We start from the raw sequence: 17,194 nt of genomic DNA, 5'->3' as shown, positions 1-17,194 counted from the left end.
GTGTTCTCTATCTCCTTAATCTGGCTGCAGGGTGCAAGGTAAGATGTAGAACTGGAGGCAGCCTGTGGACCAATCAGATCTGTGTGAAAAGGCACCCAGCCTAGGGATTCAGGGGTGGACCCACCGGTCAAAGTTTTTTTGCTTTTTAAAATCTCTAGAAAACATTTCCATGGTAAAGATGCTGTAACATTTGTAAACTGTGCTGTGAGGATCAATAGACATTTTTGGAATGTAGACAAGTAAGTTGTAATGGTTCTATTATGCAGTTGGGGTCAAAGGAAGGATGTATTCCTGCTCTCAGGAAAGCAGGAAAGTAAAGAAGAGGATCTGTAAAGAGAGAGGTTATTAACATGAAGTGTCCAATGAGCCAAATAAAGGCTTAAAACAGACATGCAGATGTGCAGACACTGGATTCAATCCTTTGAAGAAAGTGTTTATTTTCCTGGAGAGTTAATTTGTTATACTTCACCATAAAACATACATTCTTTAGATAGCTGGACATGCAACAGAAATATAAACACACTTGGTCTTCAGGTCAGCCTTTAATAATTTTATAATCTTGCAAAGCAACCATCCTTTTGACATTAAAAGAGGGAATCCAATCAGTGACTGAAACACCAAATTCTGATCCACTGAGATGTCTAGACCAATTCAGAGAAATGAACAGCAAACTTACCGTTCTATTCACTAATACTGTTGTAAAAAGTGACTCAAAACCATTTATGCAAAAAACATGACCCATTGTTTTAGGATAATCCAGTTTTAGGATAATCCAGTTCCTAGTAAAAGGAGTTGAATCAGTTTCACATTAATCCCCTTAACATTCCTGTGAGGTAGGTTTAACATTAATATAAGTACCTTCATTTAACTAGAAGGAAAATAAAAGCAAGGGATTATCCCAGGGTTACAGAGTAAATCTGGGGAGATGCTTGTATTGGACCACAGTTGTCCTCTTTAGTATATGAGTGGTCTTGGTCTGTTTGGAGAACAAGGTGCCATAAAGTTAAAAATGTAAATGTTTTCATAACCATTGTAAATAATTAGGTAAATCAATGAAGTATTATAATGTAACACGGCAATTCTATTTTTGAACCTATAATATAGGAAGAAATGTACAATTGTTAAGATAATGCATTACCAATTATTCTTATATATGATTAAATATCGTCTCTTAAAATAAAAACCCAGCCTACTACATACTAAGGAGGGAAAAAAATCAATTTAACAATGAGAAAAAGCTACCAAATTGTGTTTACTTTAGAAACACAATTTTTTTTCTCAGTTGCCTGATTAATTTTTAGATGGAAGCAATAAGAATTAAAATGCATTTCATCTTCAAGTAAAATGAATATAATAATTGTAGCTTCTAACAACTGGAGGCAAAAATGCATTTCACTTGTCACAGAGAAGTAACACTATCAGTATTTTGTAGCATTATATAGTAAACTGTATTAATACCCAGCATGCAGATATTAAATCTGGAATGGCTGTTGGTGCCACTACACATCGTTACTTTCTAAGGCAAGAGAGCCAACTTCCATTACTCATGGACTGAGTATTCTTTCTTACACCATTTTCTTTTCTTTTTTTTTTTCACCATTCACTTCTTAAACCTATCATTGCTCACTGGAATGTCCTATTAAACAGGGGTAGAGGAAACTGATGAAATGTCAGTTAACTTTGTTATTTATAAGTGCTTTAAAATGTAAACGTAAAGTTAACAGCTAATACAATTTTGGACAATCTATGATTTTCTGCACAATTTCAATTCCTTCAATACAAAGCCAATTAGTATTAGACTATAGATTGATCTAGATTGGCCATTTCAAAAATGGGAATTTTAAAAGAAAAATACATTTTCATTTTTCACAAAAATTTACAACAGAACATGCATCTTTATATAATATGTCATGAAAGTAGCTACTGGCCAACATTTTAATATAAAAGTTTTCCTGAGAAGTCCAGTTTACATGGACTAATTGCCCATCTCCCCTTTAAATACAGAGAATAATGTCAGCACCCCAGGATAATTATTGATGAGAAACAGACATCCATCATTCCATCTGAGGTTCTTAGTACCTGTAGCTCTTCAGTGCAGTAATTCCCAAAGGTGGTCTTCACACTGCCAACATGTTCCAGATCTCATATTCCCTGACAAAGAATATTTCTGTCCCACTAGTTTAAAAGACAAATCAAGGAAAGTAGGGCTTCCTATTTATGTCATAAGGAGATCAGCAAGTGCTATTTGTCAAGCTCAGAAAACTGAGTCATGATTTTTTGAAACTCCTAATACAAAGGTTCTCTTCGTGAAACGTACCACCATCCTCAGCACTGACACATTATGCAGTACAGGAAATACTAATTAAATGATCCCAAATCTCATGCTTTCAACAATGGGGTAAACTTAAAAAACCCAAAAAGAAATGAAAGGAAAAGCTATATAACAAACTGAAAAAAGAATAACCGTTTTTCTGCCTCAGCAAAACATGGCTGATTTCTTTTATCAGTTAAGAAGTAGCTTGGGGAAACTGATAAAAAAAAAAAAGCCAAGAAATGCAGCTGAATGCCATGCTGTCACGAGAAGACTCTAGAGAGTAAGTTTTCTGATTTCCACTATCAAATGTTCTGCTGGAGTACAAATTATCTCCTGTCCCACAAACTTAAAAACAAGTCACAAAATCCACATTAGAATATAAGTTTTTTAATTTTTATAAATAACTTATCTGTTACAAAGATAGTTTACCCAGCTAAATCACAAAACCATCAACTCAAGATATCCAAATTATGTTTTATTAATAAAACAAGTAGAAACTGATTTCTCAATCTTCACATAGAACTGCAGATGAAGCTGAAAAAACAAGGCCTATTTTTAAAACAAAATGCATCAAATGTAGAGGCTTTGGGTCTATTGTCTAGGATTGTCATACTTCTTCCCATATACAAATGCAAAGCCTGCAAAGGCTTTAATATTCCTACAGATCACCTGTAATAATCCTGTTTATTAAAAAATATCCATTTGCAAACATTTACAGTGGGTGACAGTCTACATTATGTCCTATCTTTTGCTACATTTCAGCACTTCCCTTAGTCCCATTCTAAGCACTGATATATAATTTCTGAACTCTTTTTAAAAGTGTAGTTATTTTTTTCTTGATTTTAGTTATATACATTCCTGATCAACTGAATATTTTCCTTATAAAAATATATCATCAAAACACAGAGATGCTTGAGGTTGCTTCAGTGTTCAAGTTTGCTTGTTGTTCTTTTTTCCAGCTTTTCTTCAGTTGTCCTAAATATGACTAGCCTTGTTTTATAAATACATGACACTGCCACCAAGTCAGGTTTAGACACGGATTGCCCTGACAGGAAAGCATTTAAACTTTTCTCCAAAACAAGGGGATGTAGATATTCCTGCTGTTGCTGGTTGTGAAATTGTACTTTCCCAATTTAATCCCGTGTGAAAGTTCTGTGGGACACCAGGCAGATGACGCAAGCTTAACCTTGTCGCTCTGTCAGTGGGTTAAAAATATCTTTTAAGCTTCCCTGTAGAAGACAAAACACTTTGTCGTGTCACCCACTGCTAAGTCAGTATATAGTGTGACCTATAGATGTTAAGTCTTGTAATATTTCCTGCAATTCACTGTGCAGCATCTGTACAGCATCTTCACAAAACACCAACACTCATGAAGGCAAAGTACAGAATAAGTAGAGGAAAGTTATTTGTGCACAGTTTCATTTCATTAATGCTTTTTTATTTTAAGGCATTGCTTCTCTCAGGTAGGGCTTAAAAGGACATGATCGTGCTTACTCACTAAAAAGAAAAAAGAAAATTAGTTAACAAAAGACTATTACACTATACATATAGAAATATAAGAAAATAATAAAGAAGAAAAGAAATCACTTAAAGCAGACTTGAGAGATCTGTACAGTAGGAAAAGCTTTGGGACATCTCACTGCATGTTTGCACAGACAGTGCGTGCTGCTTTCCTCTTCATCTGAGACTCTAGATGCTGGCTTCACAGAGTGGAGATGTTTTCAGGGAAGACAAAGACAAGGCCAAGAGTACCACAGATTTGTGAAGTTCTTCCCCTATTCATAGGCACCATGCGGCAGCAGTTTTTAAATAGCTAAACCTTGTTCCTTTTCTTCATGTTTGTAGTGTTTCACCAAAAGCTTAAAAAAAAAAGCCATCGTTCTATTTCTTCCTCCTGTCAAAATTCAGTAGTGACATGAGGGGAAAAAGGCACTGGGGACACCTAGGCATTAACATATTGAGAATTATCCATAATGGGATACTGGTAACACTGTACATGGTTAGGCAGCAGGCAACCAAGTCTTTCAGCAGATTACCTTTCATGTGATGAATTTCAACTGCCCATGACATAAGACTGAGGTATTATTAGCTCTGTGGGCTGACATTTAGCATTAGCACACCACCATCTTGTCACACCTTCAATTTGACAAAATCCTATGTAGCAGTGAAACTTGTCCCCTGATGACAGACTAGTTTCTTGAACTTCAAATGTGGTTTTAGAGATACAGGGCCTTTTGGCTCAGAAATGCCTTGGCATCTCACACTGTTCACAACGGATTAAGGCAGGATGGTTCAAAAAAGTACAGGCAGTACAATTCCACTGAGCCCCCTCATCATCTTCTGTGTCTTGAGTCTTTGGCGTTTTGATGGTGGACCTTTGATCTGTAAGGAAGCAAAAGAATTATTTTAGAAGCGAAAATCACAAAGTCATACATTACTGGCACCTTTAAACACTTTTTGTGCAGTAGGAAGCAGCTTTGTTAACCAAATGAAGCATCTAGCTGAAACTACATGCAGGCTTGATCTTCACCAGCCTCTACTTCTCTGCTGTGAAACAGCAACTCAGACATGACACAATCACCTCAGTATCTCCTTACAGGAGAAAAGAGCATCATTTTCAATTTACAGCAGGAGAAAAAGGAAATCAATCCGTACGATACCAAGGAGTCCTATGATGTCACCTGAGATTGTGAAAAGGTGTCCTACTACAGGAGCAATACTGACAGTGAATTTGTGTCTCATTAGCATTTCACTTCCCACTGAAGTATTATTTTTATTTCTGTTTTCTATCAGGAATGGAAGTTTTTGTTAAGTGTTCCCCATCTGCTGAGAATGTAAGCCTTGAACAACACAAATAATATATAAAGATGAATTAATTTCTAAAATCTTATTTTACTATGTATTAACAATAGACCATGGAGAAATAGATGAGTGTAAAAATTTTACCATACTTTATTTCTCATAAATAAACACTAGATTGAGGGTTCTGAGTATGAAGTTCTGCTTCTGGCTCTGCTACTAACTCCTGATGTATTTGTTCTATGATCTAGATAAATCACATATCCTCTAGGTCTAATCTTTCTTTATAATAGTCACTGCAGCTTTAAAAAGCCATTGCTATGGAGTGTTTGAAAAGACAGAGGTACTTTAAATATAAGAAATAATTATATTCCACCAAGGTTGTGTCTAAGATAAAATTACATTTATGAAACAACTTTTTTTGGGGTTGGTGGTGGGGGAGAACCGCATTATAAATTTAAAGTAATGTTCCTACAAATTACTTTTGAAAGACTTAAAGTGAAAGAAGTATGCACAGTTGGATCTTTCTTGCCAAAGTTATAATGTAAAGATTCCAACTATGTTAAACAATGTATATTAATTTGCAAATTCCATCTATTGTACTGAGTTGGTAACTAGTGATAAATTCTGGGCTACTTTAAAAGACAAATTATTGTATCTAGTAGATAAAAATATAGGAAGTCAAGTTTTTATAAAAATTTAATAATTGTTTTGTGTTCTGTATCCCTTTAGAAGCACCCTACTTACTGATCAGTCTTAACATTTTATTGTACAATTTCCAACTTTAGGCACTGGTCATAATTTTTAGGCAACATCACAATTTCTGCCATAATCATAAGCAACTTCAGAGTATTTTATATAGTAATTTTCTTGAAACTGAATACTTAAAAAACAAATACATAATTAAAACAAATACATAATAAGGCTATCTAAATAAAAATATTAAAAAAATCAAGGGTCTGACAATACTAGTTAGCATCTCTTAAATTGTATTAAAACAAGCACAGTTAAAAATTTTTTTGACTTTTTAACCATTTAAAATTATTTCATACTTCATATTTGGGAAACATTCTACAGAATGATTGTTTTAATCTAGGGACCCAAAATTCTACTCATTAGAATTTTGGTCTTGCTCATGTGTTAGAAAACATTCCCAGCTTGCACATTTTTACTAAAACTTTTGTCTATCCTTTTTGTTTAACTAAAAAGATTTTTTAGGAAGGGTGACCAGGCAATCTGTATTAACATTTCAGTCTATTATTAAACAGCATCTTCTTCAGTATTTAAGTAATATTTAAGACAATCAATAGGGTACCTAAAATTTATTTTTAAAAAGAGAAATCTCCAACAGTTTTCTTAGTCTGCACAATCTCATTTGGAAGACTTACAAATCTTTTTATTAGAGATATTTGGAAACTAAATAACCACCAGAACTGAAAACAAGAATTTAGACTGCAAGAGGACAACTTATGATTTCCACACTTAATTCTGTTAAAAAAAAAAGTGCACTGTGAAGCAGAACTGATTTTAAGAACTAAATAAATAAAATCTCCATAAATCAAAGTAATAACTCCTTAGCCTTAAGGCAAAAATGATCGATTCTTTATTTCTCTGAAAATAGCATATAAGCTTCTATCTTTTGTGAAAAGATTTTAAGTAATGGATTTTTTTTTTCCTTACTTGCTATCATGGATGATTTCAAACAAACAAAGTAGAGAGAACAATACAACAAACCCCCATACACTTTATCCTTCCTCCACAATTGTCAAGATCGATCTTAGTTCATTCATATTCCATTCCTCCTACCCTCACCACATAAGACCAGATTATGTTGCAGCTAAACAGAAGTTCTTTTTATTAGAAAAATTCTGATTTTTGAAAGAGAGTAAAAAGGTTACATTAAGGCAATTCATTTGAGGTCTGGAATATCCACTTTGCTTATCTGAAGGAGCTAAGCTATGACACTTTCTTCCTTTATTCAAGGCATCCAGTATCTGCACCCTTACTGACAGTCAAATGCCCCAACCCCATTTCTGCTCTTCTGTATTAACAGTTCATTACATTCCAACTATGTTTGGAAACATCTAAATAAAAAATTAAAAAAAATGAAGATACAGTTAGGCCTAACTAAATTATACTTGAACAAAAATGGGGGAGTGGAGAGAATAGTATACTAAATGAGAATGTGAAAATTCTTGCAAAAAATCAAAGAACTAGTAACAAACTTGTTCTTTCCTGTACCCATTTCCATATATTCGTTAATGCCTGGAGTAAGAAAATCCATACACATATTGTAGCATATCTTAGTTGGGTGTACATAAGTCTGTGAATATCGATGATGTAAAATGATAGTGGGAAATAGTTTTCAAAAGCCATTCATCTGGGATTCAGAGTTATTTTGACTATACAGAATTATGTATAAATTAAACATGATACTCATGAAAAATAAACTTCCCTAACATTTGCTAAAAATTTTGAAGAACACAAATTTTTACTCCTGATGACTTTTTTCTGCCAAGACTTGCTATTTTGGAGTATAATGAATCTAAAGGACATGCATATTACTTATAAGGAGCTAAATACATTACAATTTTACATCTTCCCTAACCTCCAAAGTGTACATGGAAATAAAGAAATATATTCCTAATGAATTCATCCAAGAATGTTAAAGTTTGAAGCACTTCTAGAGTGGAAGATTGCTAAAAACAAAATTTTCTAATATCTTGTTCTTCAAAACGTAACAATTTCACACTTAACGGATACACTAACCTTTCGGTTTTGGTGGCACAGGGCCTACAAATCCAATATTGTCATAAAAGTTATGAATAGCGCTGGGATTAAAATGTGGTCCTGAAATATATAAAAAGTAAATAAATATATCAATTTTTATAGCTCAAAAATAGTTTTATTTTTTAAAAAGCAAGTATTTTTTTTCTAAAAACTATCATAGTATAAATAGAAGAAATGCTTTTCATTTATTCTGCATCTCTCATCTCAGATTACATGTAAGGATTTCAAACTAGGTGAGGCAGGTATGTAACAGTACTCACACCAGAGGTCTAGGTGGTAAACTGGAGAAGAAGTCAACTAAATGCCATTAAGAGAATAACAGAATTAGAACTAGGCTCCTTTTCTATGTGAGCAGTTAAAAAATAACTTAAAATTTAACAATTTAAAGTATAATTTTAAATGATCAAGCACAGACTTAAACAACTAAATGACTTGTCGCCAAGTATAAGAACCTTGTACTAATATAATAGAATGGTTCCAATTCTAAACAAAAGGAACAAGTTCAAGGGTTATACTTTCTAAACTAGCACTAACTTTCTTTTCTCTCCAAAGTCGAATTATAGCATTTTCTATGAATGCTTCAAGACAAGCAGCTTACTAATATTAAAAAAATATATACAGTGAGTCATCTTTCAGTTTAATGGATTCTGGCACACACTCAAGAGTGAGGCTGTCTTTTTTTTGGCTTCCTTCCCTTTTTTGTCTTTTCCATTTTATATATTTTTATTAATTTTCCCAACTTCAGAATTAGACTTGTTATAAAATTTCCTTTAGTTGTCTATGGAACTGAATTGTCCACATTTTTTACTACAATAAATAATTTTTGCTTACCACTAATAGCGCAAGTATAATAAACTAGCTTTGTTATAAAAATTATACAAGCCATATTTTATTCTTTCATCAATTAAAATAGTGCCACTAGGATGGGGGTGCCTTTTTATAATGTTCTCAAAAACCATACTTTTTGAAATGTACATGGGAAAAAGGGAAACAGGAAAAAAGCATTGAGTACATGTATTTTAATCTTAGTAAGTATTGTTGTAACAGATTCTACTAATACATAACAGCAATACTTTTTTTTTTGGGTTACAGAAGATTTTAACATCAAAGTACATTTTACATGATTAAACATTTTAATTTCCATATAAAATATTCTACTTAAATAGTATAAGCAACTAACAAAGCACAATTTATAAATCACATCAAGTGATTTTCATCTTCGCACATTTTTAATGAAATGTTGATGGCTAAAAGCTAGACAATCTGCCAGTGAATGACAGACAGTAAGAAGGGTAGCACATACCATCAGCTTGTTTCTTTCCCAGCTATTAAATGTCACAAGTTCATATTTTTCTTGCTTGTGATCCCAAAACTGGCAATAACAGCAATACTTTTGACTATACAGTGAGACATACTAATCACTGTCTTCAAAGTGGAAGTGTATTTGAAGGACACAAAATGTATTAAATTACTCCTCGACCAAGTATGTAATTTGGGGGTTGGGAAAAAAATAAAACCCCAATGCTGTTCACTATTGGTACTATCTGGCTCCAAAGTCAAATCAGACGGTAAGAGTATGACTGATAAGTCTGTGTTCAGCCACAGGAAGAGTTGGAAAATTAATACAATGAATTTCAGCTGAGTATGCACTGAACTTTACCTCGGGCTTGAAAAAGATCAATTTCTTTGGTTAAGCAGTCAATGTCAATCTGGAGTTGTCTATTACAACTTCTCAACTGCTGCATTTCTTCGAGCTGAAAAATAATTTCATGTGAGAAGGATCTATATTGAATTCTCGTGTCATTAGTTAAGAAAGTTGAGTTTGGCAGGGGAAGGTAAGGAGAGAGAAACAAGTATGAATAAAGAGCATTTCTAGAAAACAAGATCAATCTTTTATACTTAGGACAGATTGTCTATTCTCACATTTGCATCCTCCCTCATCTCCAATGTGTACATGGAAATAAATAAATACATTCCTAATGAATCCATCCAAGAATGCCAAAGTTTGAAGCACTGTGCTTGCACAGAGGTCACAATGGTTATAATAGACTTACTGAAGGTATCTGGGATATGGAATTTGATCTTTTCAGGCGCCTTCGAGTTAGATTATTTTCCATTTCGTTGACCTCAGATTTTAGTTTATCCAGCTTTTTCTTTTGAATCTCGAGTTCCCTTTGAAGTCGTTCCATTCTGGCCTTCTGGTGTACCAATAAAGCTGCAATACACGTAAGCAAACATGAGGACCCACCTACTTTTAGCCTTTAAGCAGCCTTGGAAAACAAATGAGTACTTCTATGTCAAGTGAGTTTTCCAAAATCCCCAAAATACATTAAAACAAAATACTCAGTTTAAACATTTAAATTTCAAAAATTTTAAATAAAAAATTATTTTAATTATTTAAGCAGACAAATGTCAGTACTCAGTTTAATTTTTTTTTTTAAAGATTTGAATAACCCTTAAAATTGCTTTATGGCCAAAGAATTTTTAGACTGTTACCTCTCTAAAGGTTTTTACTCTGGTCAATTAATTTATTCACATGACCCTCTGAAAGGATAAAGCCTTCCTACTCCAAAAAGTCTGACATGTTTGGACTATGTATAAAGTATTCTACTTTGAACACTTCACCGATATTTTAGAAGGGAATGTGAGTTAGGTTAAATCCATTTTGATTTATGCAACAAATAAGAGATTGATTTCAATCCACATGAATGTTAACATTAAACTGTTCTTACTGCAAAGTAAAAACCATACTATTAGGTAAGTTACTTATCTTTTCTTACATCCTGATTGCATTTTGTAAAAATACTTTTCTAAGATTTTTAAGGAAAGAAAATAAGGAATCAATCTTGTAGCAGGAATGAATAGTTGCCTGGGAAAACTTATTAAGCCATAAGAATTGGTATATGTTCTTATGATCAATCCCTGGGCAATGTGAGCCTCATTTTTTAGGATACTGGACTAGAAGTGAAGATACCTGAATCTACTTCTGTAAAAAGGCAGCTTGGGATGACGACACTATGGTGAGAAGGTTTGGGAAAGTACAATCAACAACCTCTAAAAATGAATAATAGCTATTAAAATAAAAAAGTCAAGAAGATTAAACAGATTAGACTAATGCCGAATAGTCATCTTTAACTAAACTTAAATTTCTGTGAATCTAAAAAATAAGTAAAAGGCTATGGCATAGAAAGGCACATTCAAGCCATGCAATCCATTAGTGGCTTCTACAAACCAAAATCAGAGTGCGGGGTTGGGGAAGCTGTTAGATTCAAGTACTTCAAAAAAAAAGAGCAGGTAATTTTTCCCAACAAAAATCTGATACTAATCTATAGATGGTTTCTTGGGTAATTTTCCTTTCCCACTTATGAGAAGAAATGAATACTAGGGCATTGTGTTTCAATTTTTAAAAATTACAGCTGATTCTGATAGACTACAGTCCTGGTACCCTCTTTCCCCATTTTAGTGTATGTAATTTTTAATGCAGGCAGGTGCTTTTGGAGGTTCACATGTTCCTGGTGGAAAACTTGCTTTGCCTTTGTTGATCCCTACCTATCAACCTTGTCTTGCCAGGCTTTTATGAATTCAGTTTATTTGAACTGTAGTTTTATCTATTTCCAAAATACAGGAATTCTTATATTAAACCTAAGAGTTTATTTATTCTCCAAAAAGAAGATGGAGGCAGGAGGTGGGAATGAAGGGTGAGGTGAGGAAAAGGAACACTAAGACTAATATACTTGCTTCATTTCTAAACTCCCACCACTTACCAACATGTCTCAAAACGGCATTAACTGGACATGCATTCAAATGAATGGTTATTTAAAATAAACATTTCTCAAAACTAAAGCTGGAGATTTTCTGCCTAAAAGTTTTCTCTAAATATGTAAAAAAAGAAATTTAGACATTTATTTTGTGGCTCTAATGACTAAATGATGTCTCATGTATACATTGAAATTAGAAAACACGAGTGTTAGAATTTATACTGTAGGTGTCAAGAGAACCTCAGGGTCAGAAATTATAACAATTAGCCCCAGGCTGGTGATTCCTTTGGGGTGCCTGGCAGAAGCAAATACAAACTGCTTTGGAAACCCATTGCCACTACCTGGAAGCTACTACTATGGGATCCATAAAGGAAAAATCCTCAATGAAGAAATGCTCTCAATAGAAAGGAAGTAAGACCAAACAAGAAAATGATCTACCATGAGAGTCAATGGACCAAAAGGAGCCCCACAAACTTAAAGACTATAAAATAGTCTGAAAGAAGCTACGAAAAAGTCTGTTTAATTAAGATTATTATAATGATAACAGAAGAAACCAAAGGGTAAGACATTATGAATAAAGAACAAATAGATTTGGAACAGCACCAAAACAACCTCAAGAAATGAAAAACAGGCATTGAAATGAAAAAGTCAAATGGCTAAAATTAAACAGCAGATCAGGTATCATCAAAGACACAGTTAGTGCCCTGGAAGATAAAAGAAGATTATCACCCAGAATGCACAGACATAACATGATAGAAAACCTGAAAGAGGAGTTAAAAGATCTCACAAAAACCAAAAGGGAGTTCTAGTAACAGACAACAGAGAGAATGGAGGCAAGGCAAAATTCGAAAAGGCACCTGCTGAACATTTTCCAAAACTGAAGAAATGAAATAATAGTTGCCAGTAGATAATGGAATAATTAGTTCACCTAACTAAATTATTAGAGTATGGATGAATAAAGACATTTTCAGACAAAGTGGGGAATTTACCAATAACAGACTGCTGCTAAAAGTACTACAGATGTTTTTTGGTTAAGAAGGAAAATAGTATAAAAGGAAGGAATAAGATGAATAAATCTAATCAAGTAAAATATTAGATAAGAATAACAAGAAATTGGAAATATGAATATCAGAGAGGAGTATTAAGGTTTGGAAGGTGTTTAGGAAGTATACTCTAAAATACTGTGAAACCAAGTATATGTATTAAATATTTAGGGGTCATTTCTAGATACAGTTTCTAATTTGAAAGGCAGAACAAAAGGAGAAATAAAGAAAATCTAATTTAGAAGGCAGGAAAGGAGGAAAAAGAAGACAGAAATAGAAAACAAACAAATATGAGGGAATAATTCCAAATATATCAGTAATCATAACTGTAATCTAATTAAATCTGTTTAAAGAGATCAGCAGAATGGATTTTAAAAAGCTCTATAAGTTGGTTATAAGAAGAACATTTAATACGTAACTCCCTCATCTATTCTTTAAATATATTAAGAGCCTATTATGTGTCAGGCAATATTATAGGCACTTAGGAAATCAATGAACAAAATGGCAAAAATCCCTGCTCTTGGGGGGGGACGGGCTTAATTATAGAGGTAGGAGAGATGGAGGGAGGCCAATAACAAGTCTATGAATAAGGGGTCAGCAAACTATGGACCACTGGACATTGCCTGTTTTGTGAATAAAGTTGTACTGGAATATAGCCATGCTTACTTGTTTACTTATTATCTATGGCTATTTTTGTGTTATTGTGACAGCAGAGTTGAACAGTTGTGATAGAAACTACATAGGTTGCAAAGTCCTACATAATTTACTATCTGGCCCTTAATCAGATCATGTGCAGGCTTGTTGACCATATTAAGGATTCTTAGTAAATGGGGAGCTATCACAACACAGAAAGGGTGAAAGTAAAAGGACTAAAGTAAAATAAACACTTTGCACTTTAGGAATCACTTTAAGAGACACAGAGTAAGAGCAGCAGGCAATTGCTGTAGCTATTTGAGACTGTGGTACACTAGGGCACCGCCAAAACTCAAACCAGCTCCCGTGCTTCTGATTAAACTGACTCAACCCCTCACACTTAATATTATCTGACAGAAAAAGAGTTGTTCTTGTTTCTGGGTATAAATACTATTTATCTCAGTCTCTTCTGTTTTTTTTACAGACAATATTTGGCATTCAACAAAAATTTTGAGACAGAAAATAATGAGAAAAAGCCATCTAATCATCAAGAGATAAAGCAATCAACAGCACCATACTCAAAGGTGACACAGATGCTAGAACTGCCTGATAGGGAATTTAAAAACAACTATGATTAATATGTCAAGGGATCTAAAAAGAACTGATGGATAAATTGAGGAGACAGAAATCTTATTTAAAAAAGTCAAATGCTACTAATAAAATATGGTACCAGGGATGAAAGAATCCCTTCCCAGCACACTGGATGCAGAAGAATCAGTAAACTCAAAGACAGAAATTACCCAAATAGAACACTAAGAAAAAAAGTGGAAAAAGAACAAAAGTCAAAAGAACAGTATCAAACAGTCCAGTATACATGTAATTGGTGAAGAAGAGAAAAAATAAGACAGAAAAAATATTTGAGGAAATAATGGCCAAATATTTTCCAAAATTAATGAGAAACAATAAACTATAGATCCGAGAAGCCCCAAGATATCCAAGCAGTATTAAAACAAAACAAAACCTAGACACATCATAGCGAAACTGCTGAAAACCCAAAGATACAGAGCAAACCTTGAAAGGAGCTAGAGAAAATTTGAAATTGAAGGCAAATATAAAATGGAAATAAAGCCAGTATAGAAACATTCATTAAAAAAAAAAAGAAAAAGACGTTAAGGCAAAATATGTTATGAGATACATAGGTTCTTTTCTTAATGATAAAGGAAAATAAAAATGCTAGCATACAACTCTCATTCTTTATGGAAGACCATAAAAGAATATTTGAATTTATTTTTCAACTAATGCATTTAAAAACATATATTCCAGGACAGGGGTTGAATATTCTGTTACAAATAGCTCCATTTGTAATCCTCAATATATTGATGTTTCTATCAAAATAGGAAACTAAACCACAGAGTTGAGAACTATATAAAAGGCTAATATTCATAGGAAATAGCCTTTAACAACAGGCAGAAGTCTTATTCAAAAAAGATTTAGGAGAAAAGGAGTCACAGCTGCTGAAAATGGTGGGGATGTTTTGAAGGTAAAAAGCAAATTCTTCTGAATGTTTCTGAAATAAAAAAAAAAACTATGTTTTTGGGAACTCACAAAGAAAAGAGTTTTTGCAATTCCTAAAGATGTGGCCTGCCTTTGGGACTAAAGACAAGATAACTTCCCATGATTAGACTGAAGCCCTAAAGCAAAATATTGCAAATCCAATGTCTAAGAATTTATTTAAGAGACATTTCTTTCTACTGAAAACAAAATCTTGGAGCAGAGTTATAATGGCATATATTACTTAGAAATCACAAATATAGTTTGTAGATTATTCAGGATCACGTCTGTAAATTATAAACAAGCTAAAAGCTCTGAATATAGTAGGAAAAAGACATGATCTCTATTTCTTAGCAATTCGTTCTTACAAGTGTCTAGATTTTTATGTCTAGTTCACTTTCACCTGTGGTTTGGGATTTTCAGATAGGAATCTGAGAAAGATGAATTACAAAGAAAAGAGGGCTGTCAAGGTGAATTTCTAACAATTACTATGAAAATTCAGCTAAAGCTAACTTTTTCTGTAGTTGTTATTTTGTCTGCATTTTAACCTCCACTGTACAAAATATTACATAATACATATCCACTGACAAACATTATTTGACTTATAATGAATAATAATAATTATAGTGTTTATTTATAAAGACACTTTTGTTCTGATCAGCCTCTACTAAATGCAAAGGGTTGGGTGTTGACTGGGGAAAAAGAAACATGACGGTTATACATCCAAGGTCCAAAAGAACGGACCTTGAAAGTCAGGTCCCATAACTTAGAGAGTCAGGCACGCTTATAAATCAAGGGTTTCAGTTGTGGGATGAGGCTAGAAAATTTCAACTTTTTTTAAATGAGAAATTAACTTTCAAAAGGCATTTGACTGGCTTTTTGGGTTTTGTTTCTTTGTTTTGGCATGAGAAGAAACTGTTACAAACAAAACTGTATCAATACACATACAGATAAATTAGGTTCATACATAACCTAGTAATATGTACTTTTACAGAAGGAAGGCTGATTTGTACAGACTTCAGTGGGTAAGCTAAAGGAAAATTTTTCTCCATTCCTGTAACTTATTTACGTGTACAGTCATATGGACTTAAAAAACCAAGCTATGAAGAATCCATTATATCAACCAGGACTTTTAGTTAAAGATGGCCGACTGAGCATTTTATTTATATTATCTTCTGCCTCCTACCACCCCAAGAAAAGGACAGAGGAATAAAACTGGTTCAACCCAACAAGGACAAACAACAGCAAAAGGTAATTAATGGACAAGGGATTTCAACAAGTTTCTGGGAGACTGAAAACAGACGGAAATGGCACAGAAAGAAGAAGGGTGAAGAAAGCTAGTGTCTCATAGACAAAGAGGACACTGCTGACAAAGAGGTAGCTAACTGGCCCTGTAGGAACCTACAGAGGCTTCAGACTGGAGAATGCAGGTAACAACAGGAGGCAGAAGTGAGGAATGGGCCAGAAAAAGGGCTTTGCTCAACGTCTGCTTATGAAAAAGCTAACCTCTTCCCATCCCGCAGAAAGGCAGGTGGCGCATGTTTATTCTTAAAGCGCCCCCAAACACACATTTTTCCAGCTAGCTCCCATACGCGAAGAATGCTAGGTGGTGATGGAGTGCTCTCCTGAGAAGATGGCTCCTCACTTATTCATCACAAAGCACTCTGCCAAGTGACAAGTCTCATTTTCTTACAAAGGGCTTTCAGTTAGCCTTCACAGTCCTTCATTTTTAAGTAAGAACCAACAGCCGAGGATCACTACACATCTGAGGAACACCTGACATGTGAAAGATCTAAACAAAGAGACTAGACCCAGATTAAGTGGAGATAATTCAGGAGAGATAAGAACTTAAATTCTAATGAACGTCATTAAGATATCTTATGATGCACAATAATGCACCCATAAAATAACTGCTATGAAAAGGGAATTTGAGAACTGGCTCTTAGAAATTAAAAACATCACTGCTGAAATGCGAATTTTATACATGGGTTATAAAATTAGGAAACAAAGGTAAGGGAACAAAAATTAAGGAAATCTCCTAAACTACAGAATAGAAAGACAAGGAAGTGGAATATCCTGATACACAACAACAAATAAATAGAAAGTTAGTCCTGAAAGTTAAATAGCTGAATAAGAGGTTCTAAGAAAGAGACAATGGAGAAAGTGGGAATCAGGAAGGGGATTTCCAGGGCTGAAGGGAGACACAAGCCTTTAAACTGAAGAGGTCCATTGAATGTGGAACAAGAATGATTAAAAAAAAAAGACCTACACTTAGACATATCATATCTATATATACACATACATAT

General features: G+C 33.8%; 1 protein-coding gene across 4 annotated transcripts in view; it reads right to left on the bottom strand.

Annotated features, from left to right (window-relative positions):
- Positions 1-2,768: 2,768 nt before the first annotated feature.
- TAB2 (TGF-beta activated kinase 1 (MAP3K7) binding protein 2) overlaps positions 2,769-17,194 on the bottom strand; it is a 91,068-nt gene continuing 76,642 nt past the window's right edge. For 2 of the 4 annotated variants that reach the window (XM_037022032.2, XM_037022031.2), the window contains 4 exons: positions 9,958-10,118; positions 9,564-9,657; positions 7,883-7,963; positions 2,769-4,696 (listed from right to left, as the gene is read on the bottom strand). In XM_037022032.2, the coding sequence (XP_036877927.1) occupies positions 4,554-4,696; positions 7,883-7,963; positions 9,564-9,657; positions 9,958-10,118 (479 nt within the window). In that variant the 3' untranslated portion in view covers positions 2,769-4,553. The remainder of the gene's footprint in view (positions 4,697-7,882; positions 7,964-9,563; positions 9,658-9,957; positions 10,119-17,194) is intronic. The other 2 variants (XM_073219736.1, XM_073219735.1) reach the window with 2 other exon arrangements.

Source organism: Manis javanica, chromosome 13, assembly GCF_040802235.1.
Source record: "Manis javanica isolate MJ-LG chromosome 13, MJ_LKY, whole genome shotgun sequence".
Lineage (NCBI taxonomy): Eukaryota > Metazoa > Chordata > Mammalia > Pholidota > Manidae > Manis > Manis javanica.
The sequence above is the reverse complement of the archived record's forward strand: the minus strand, read 5'-3'. Positions and strand labels throughout refer to the sequence as shown.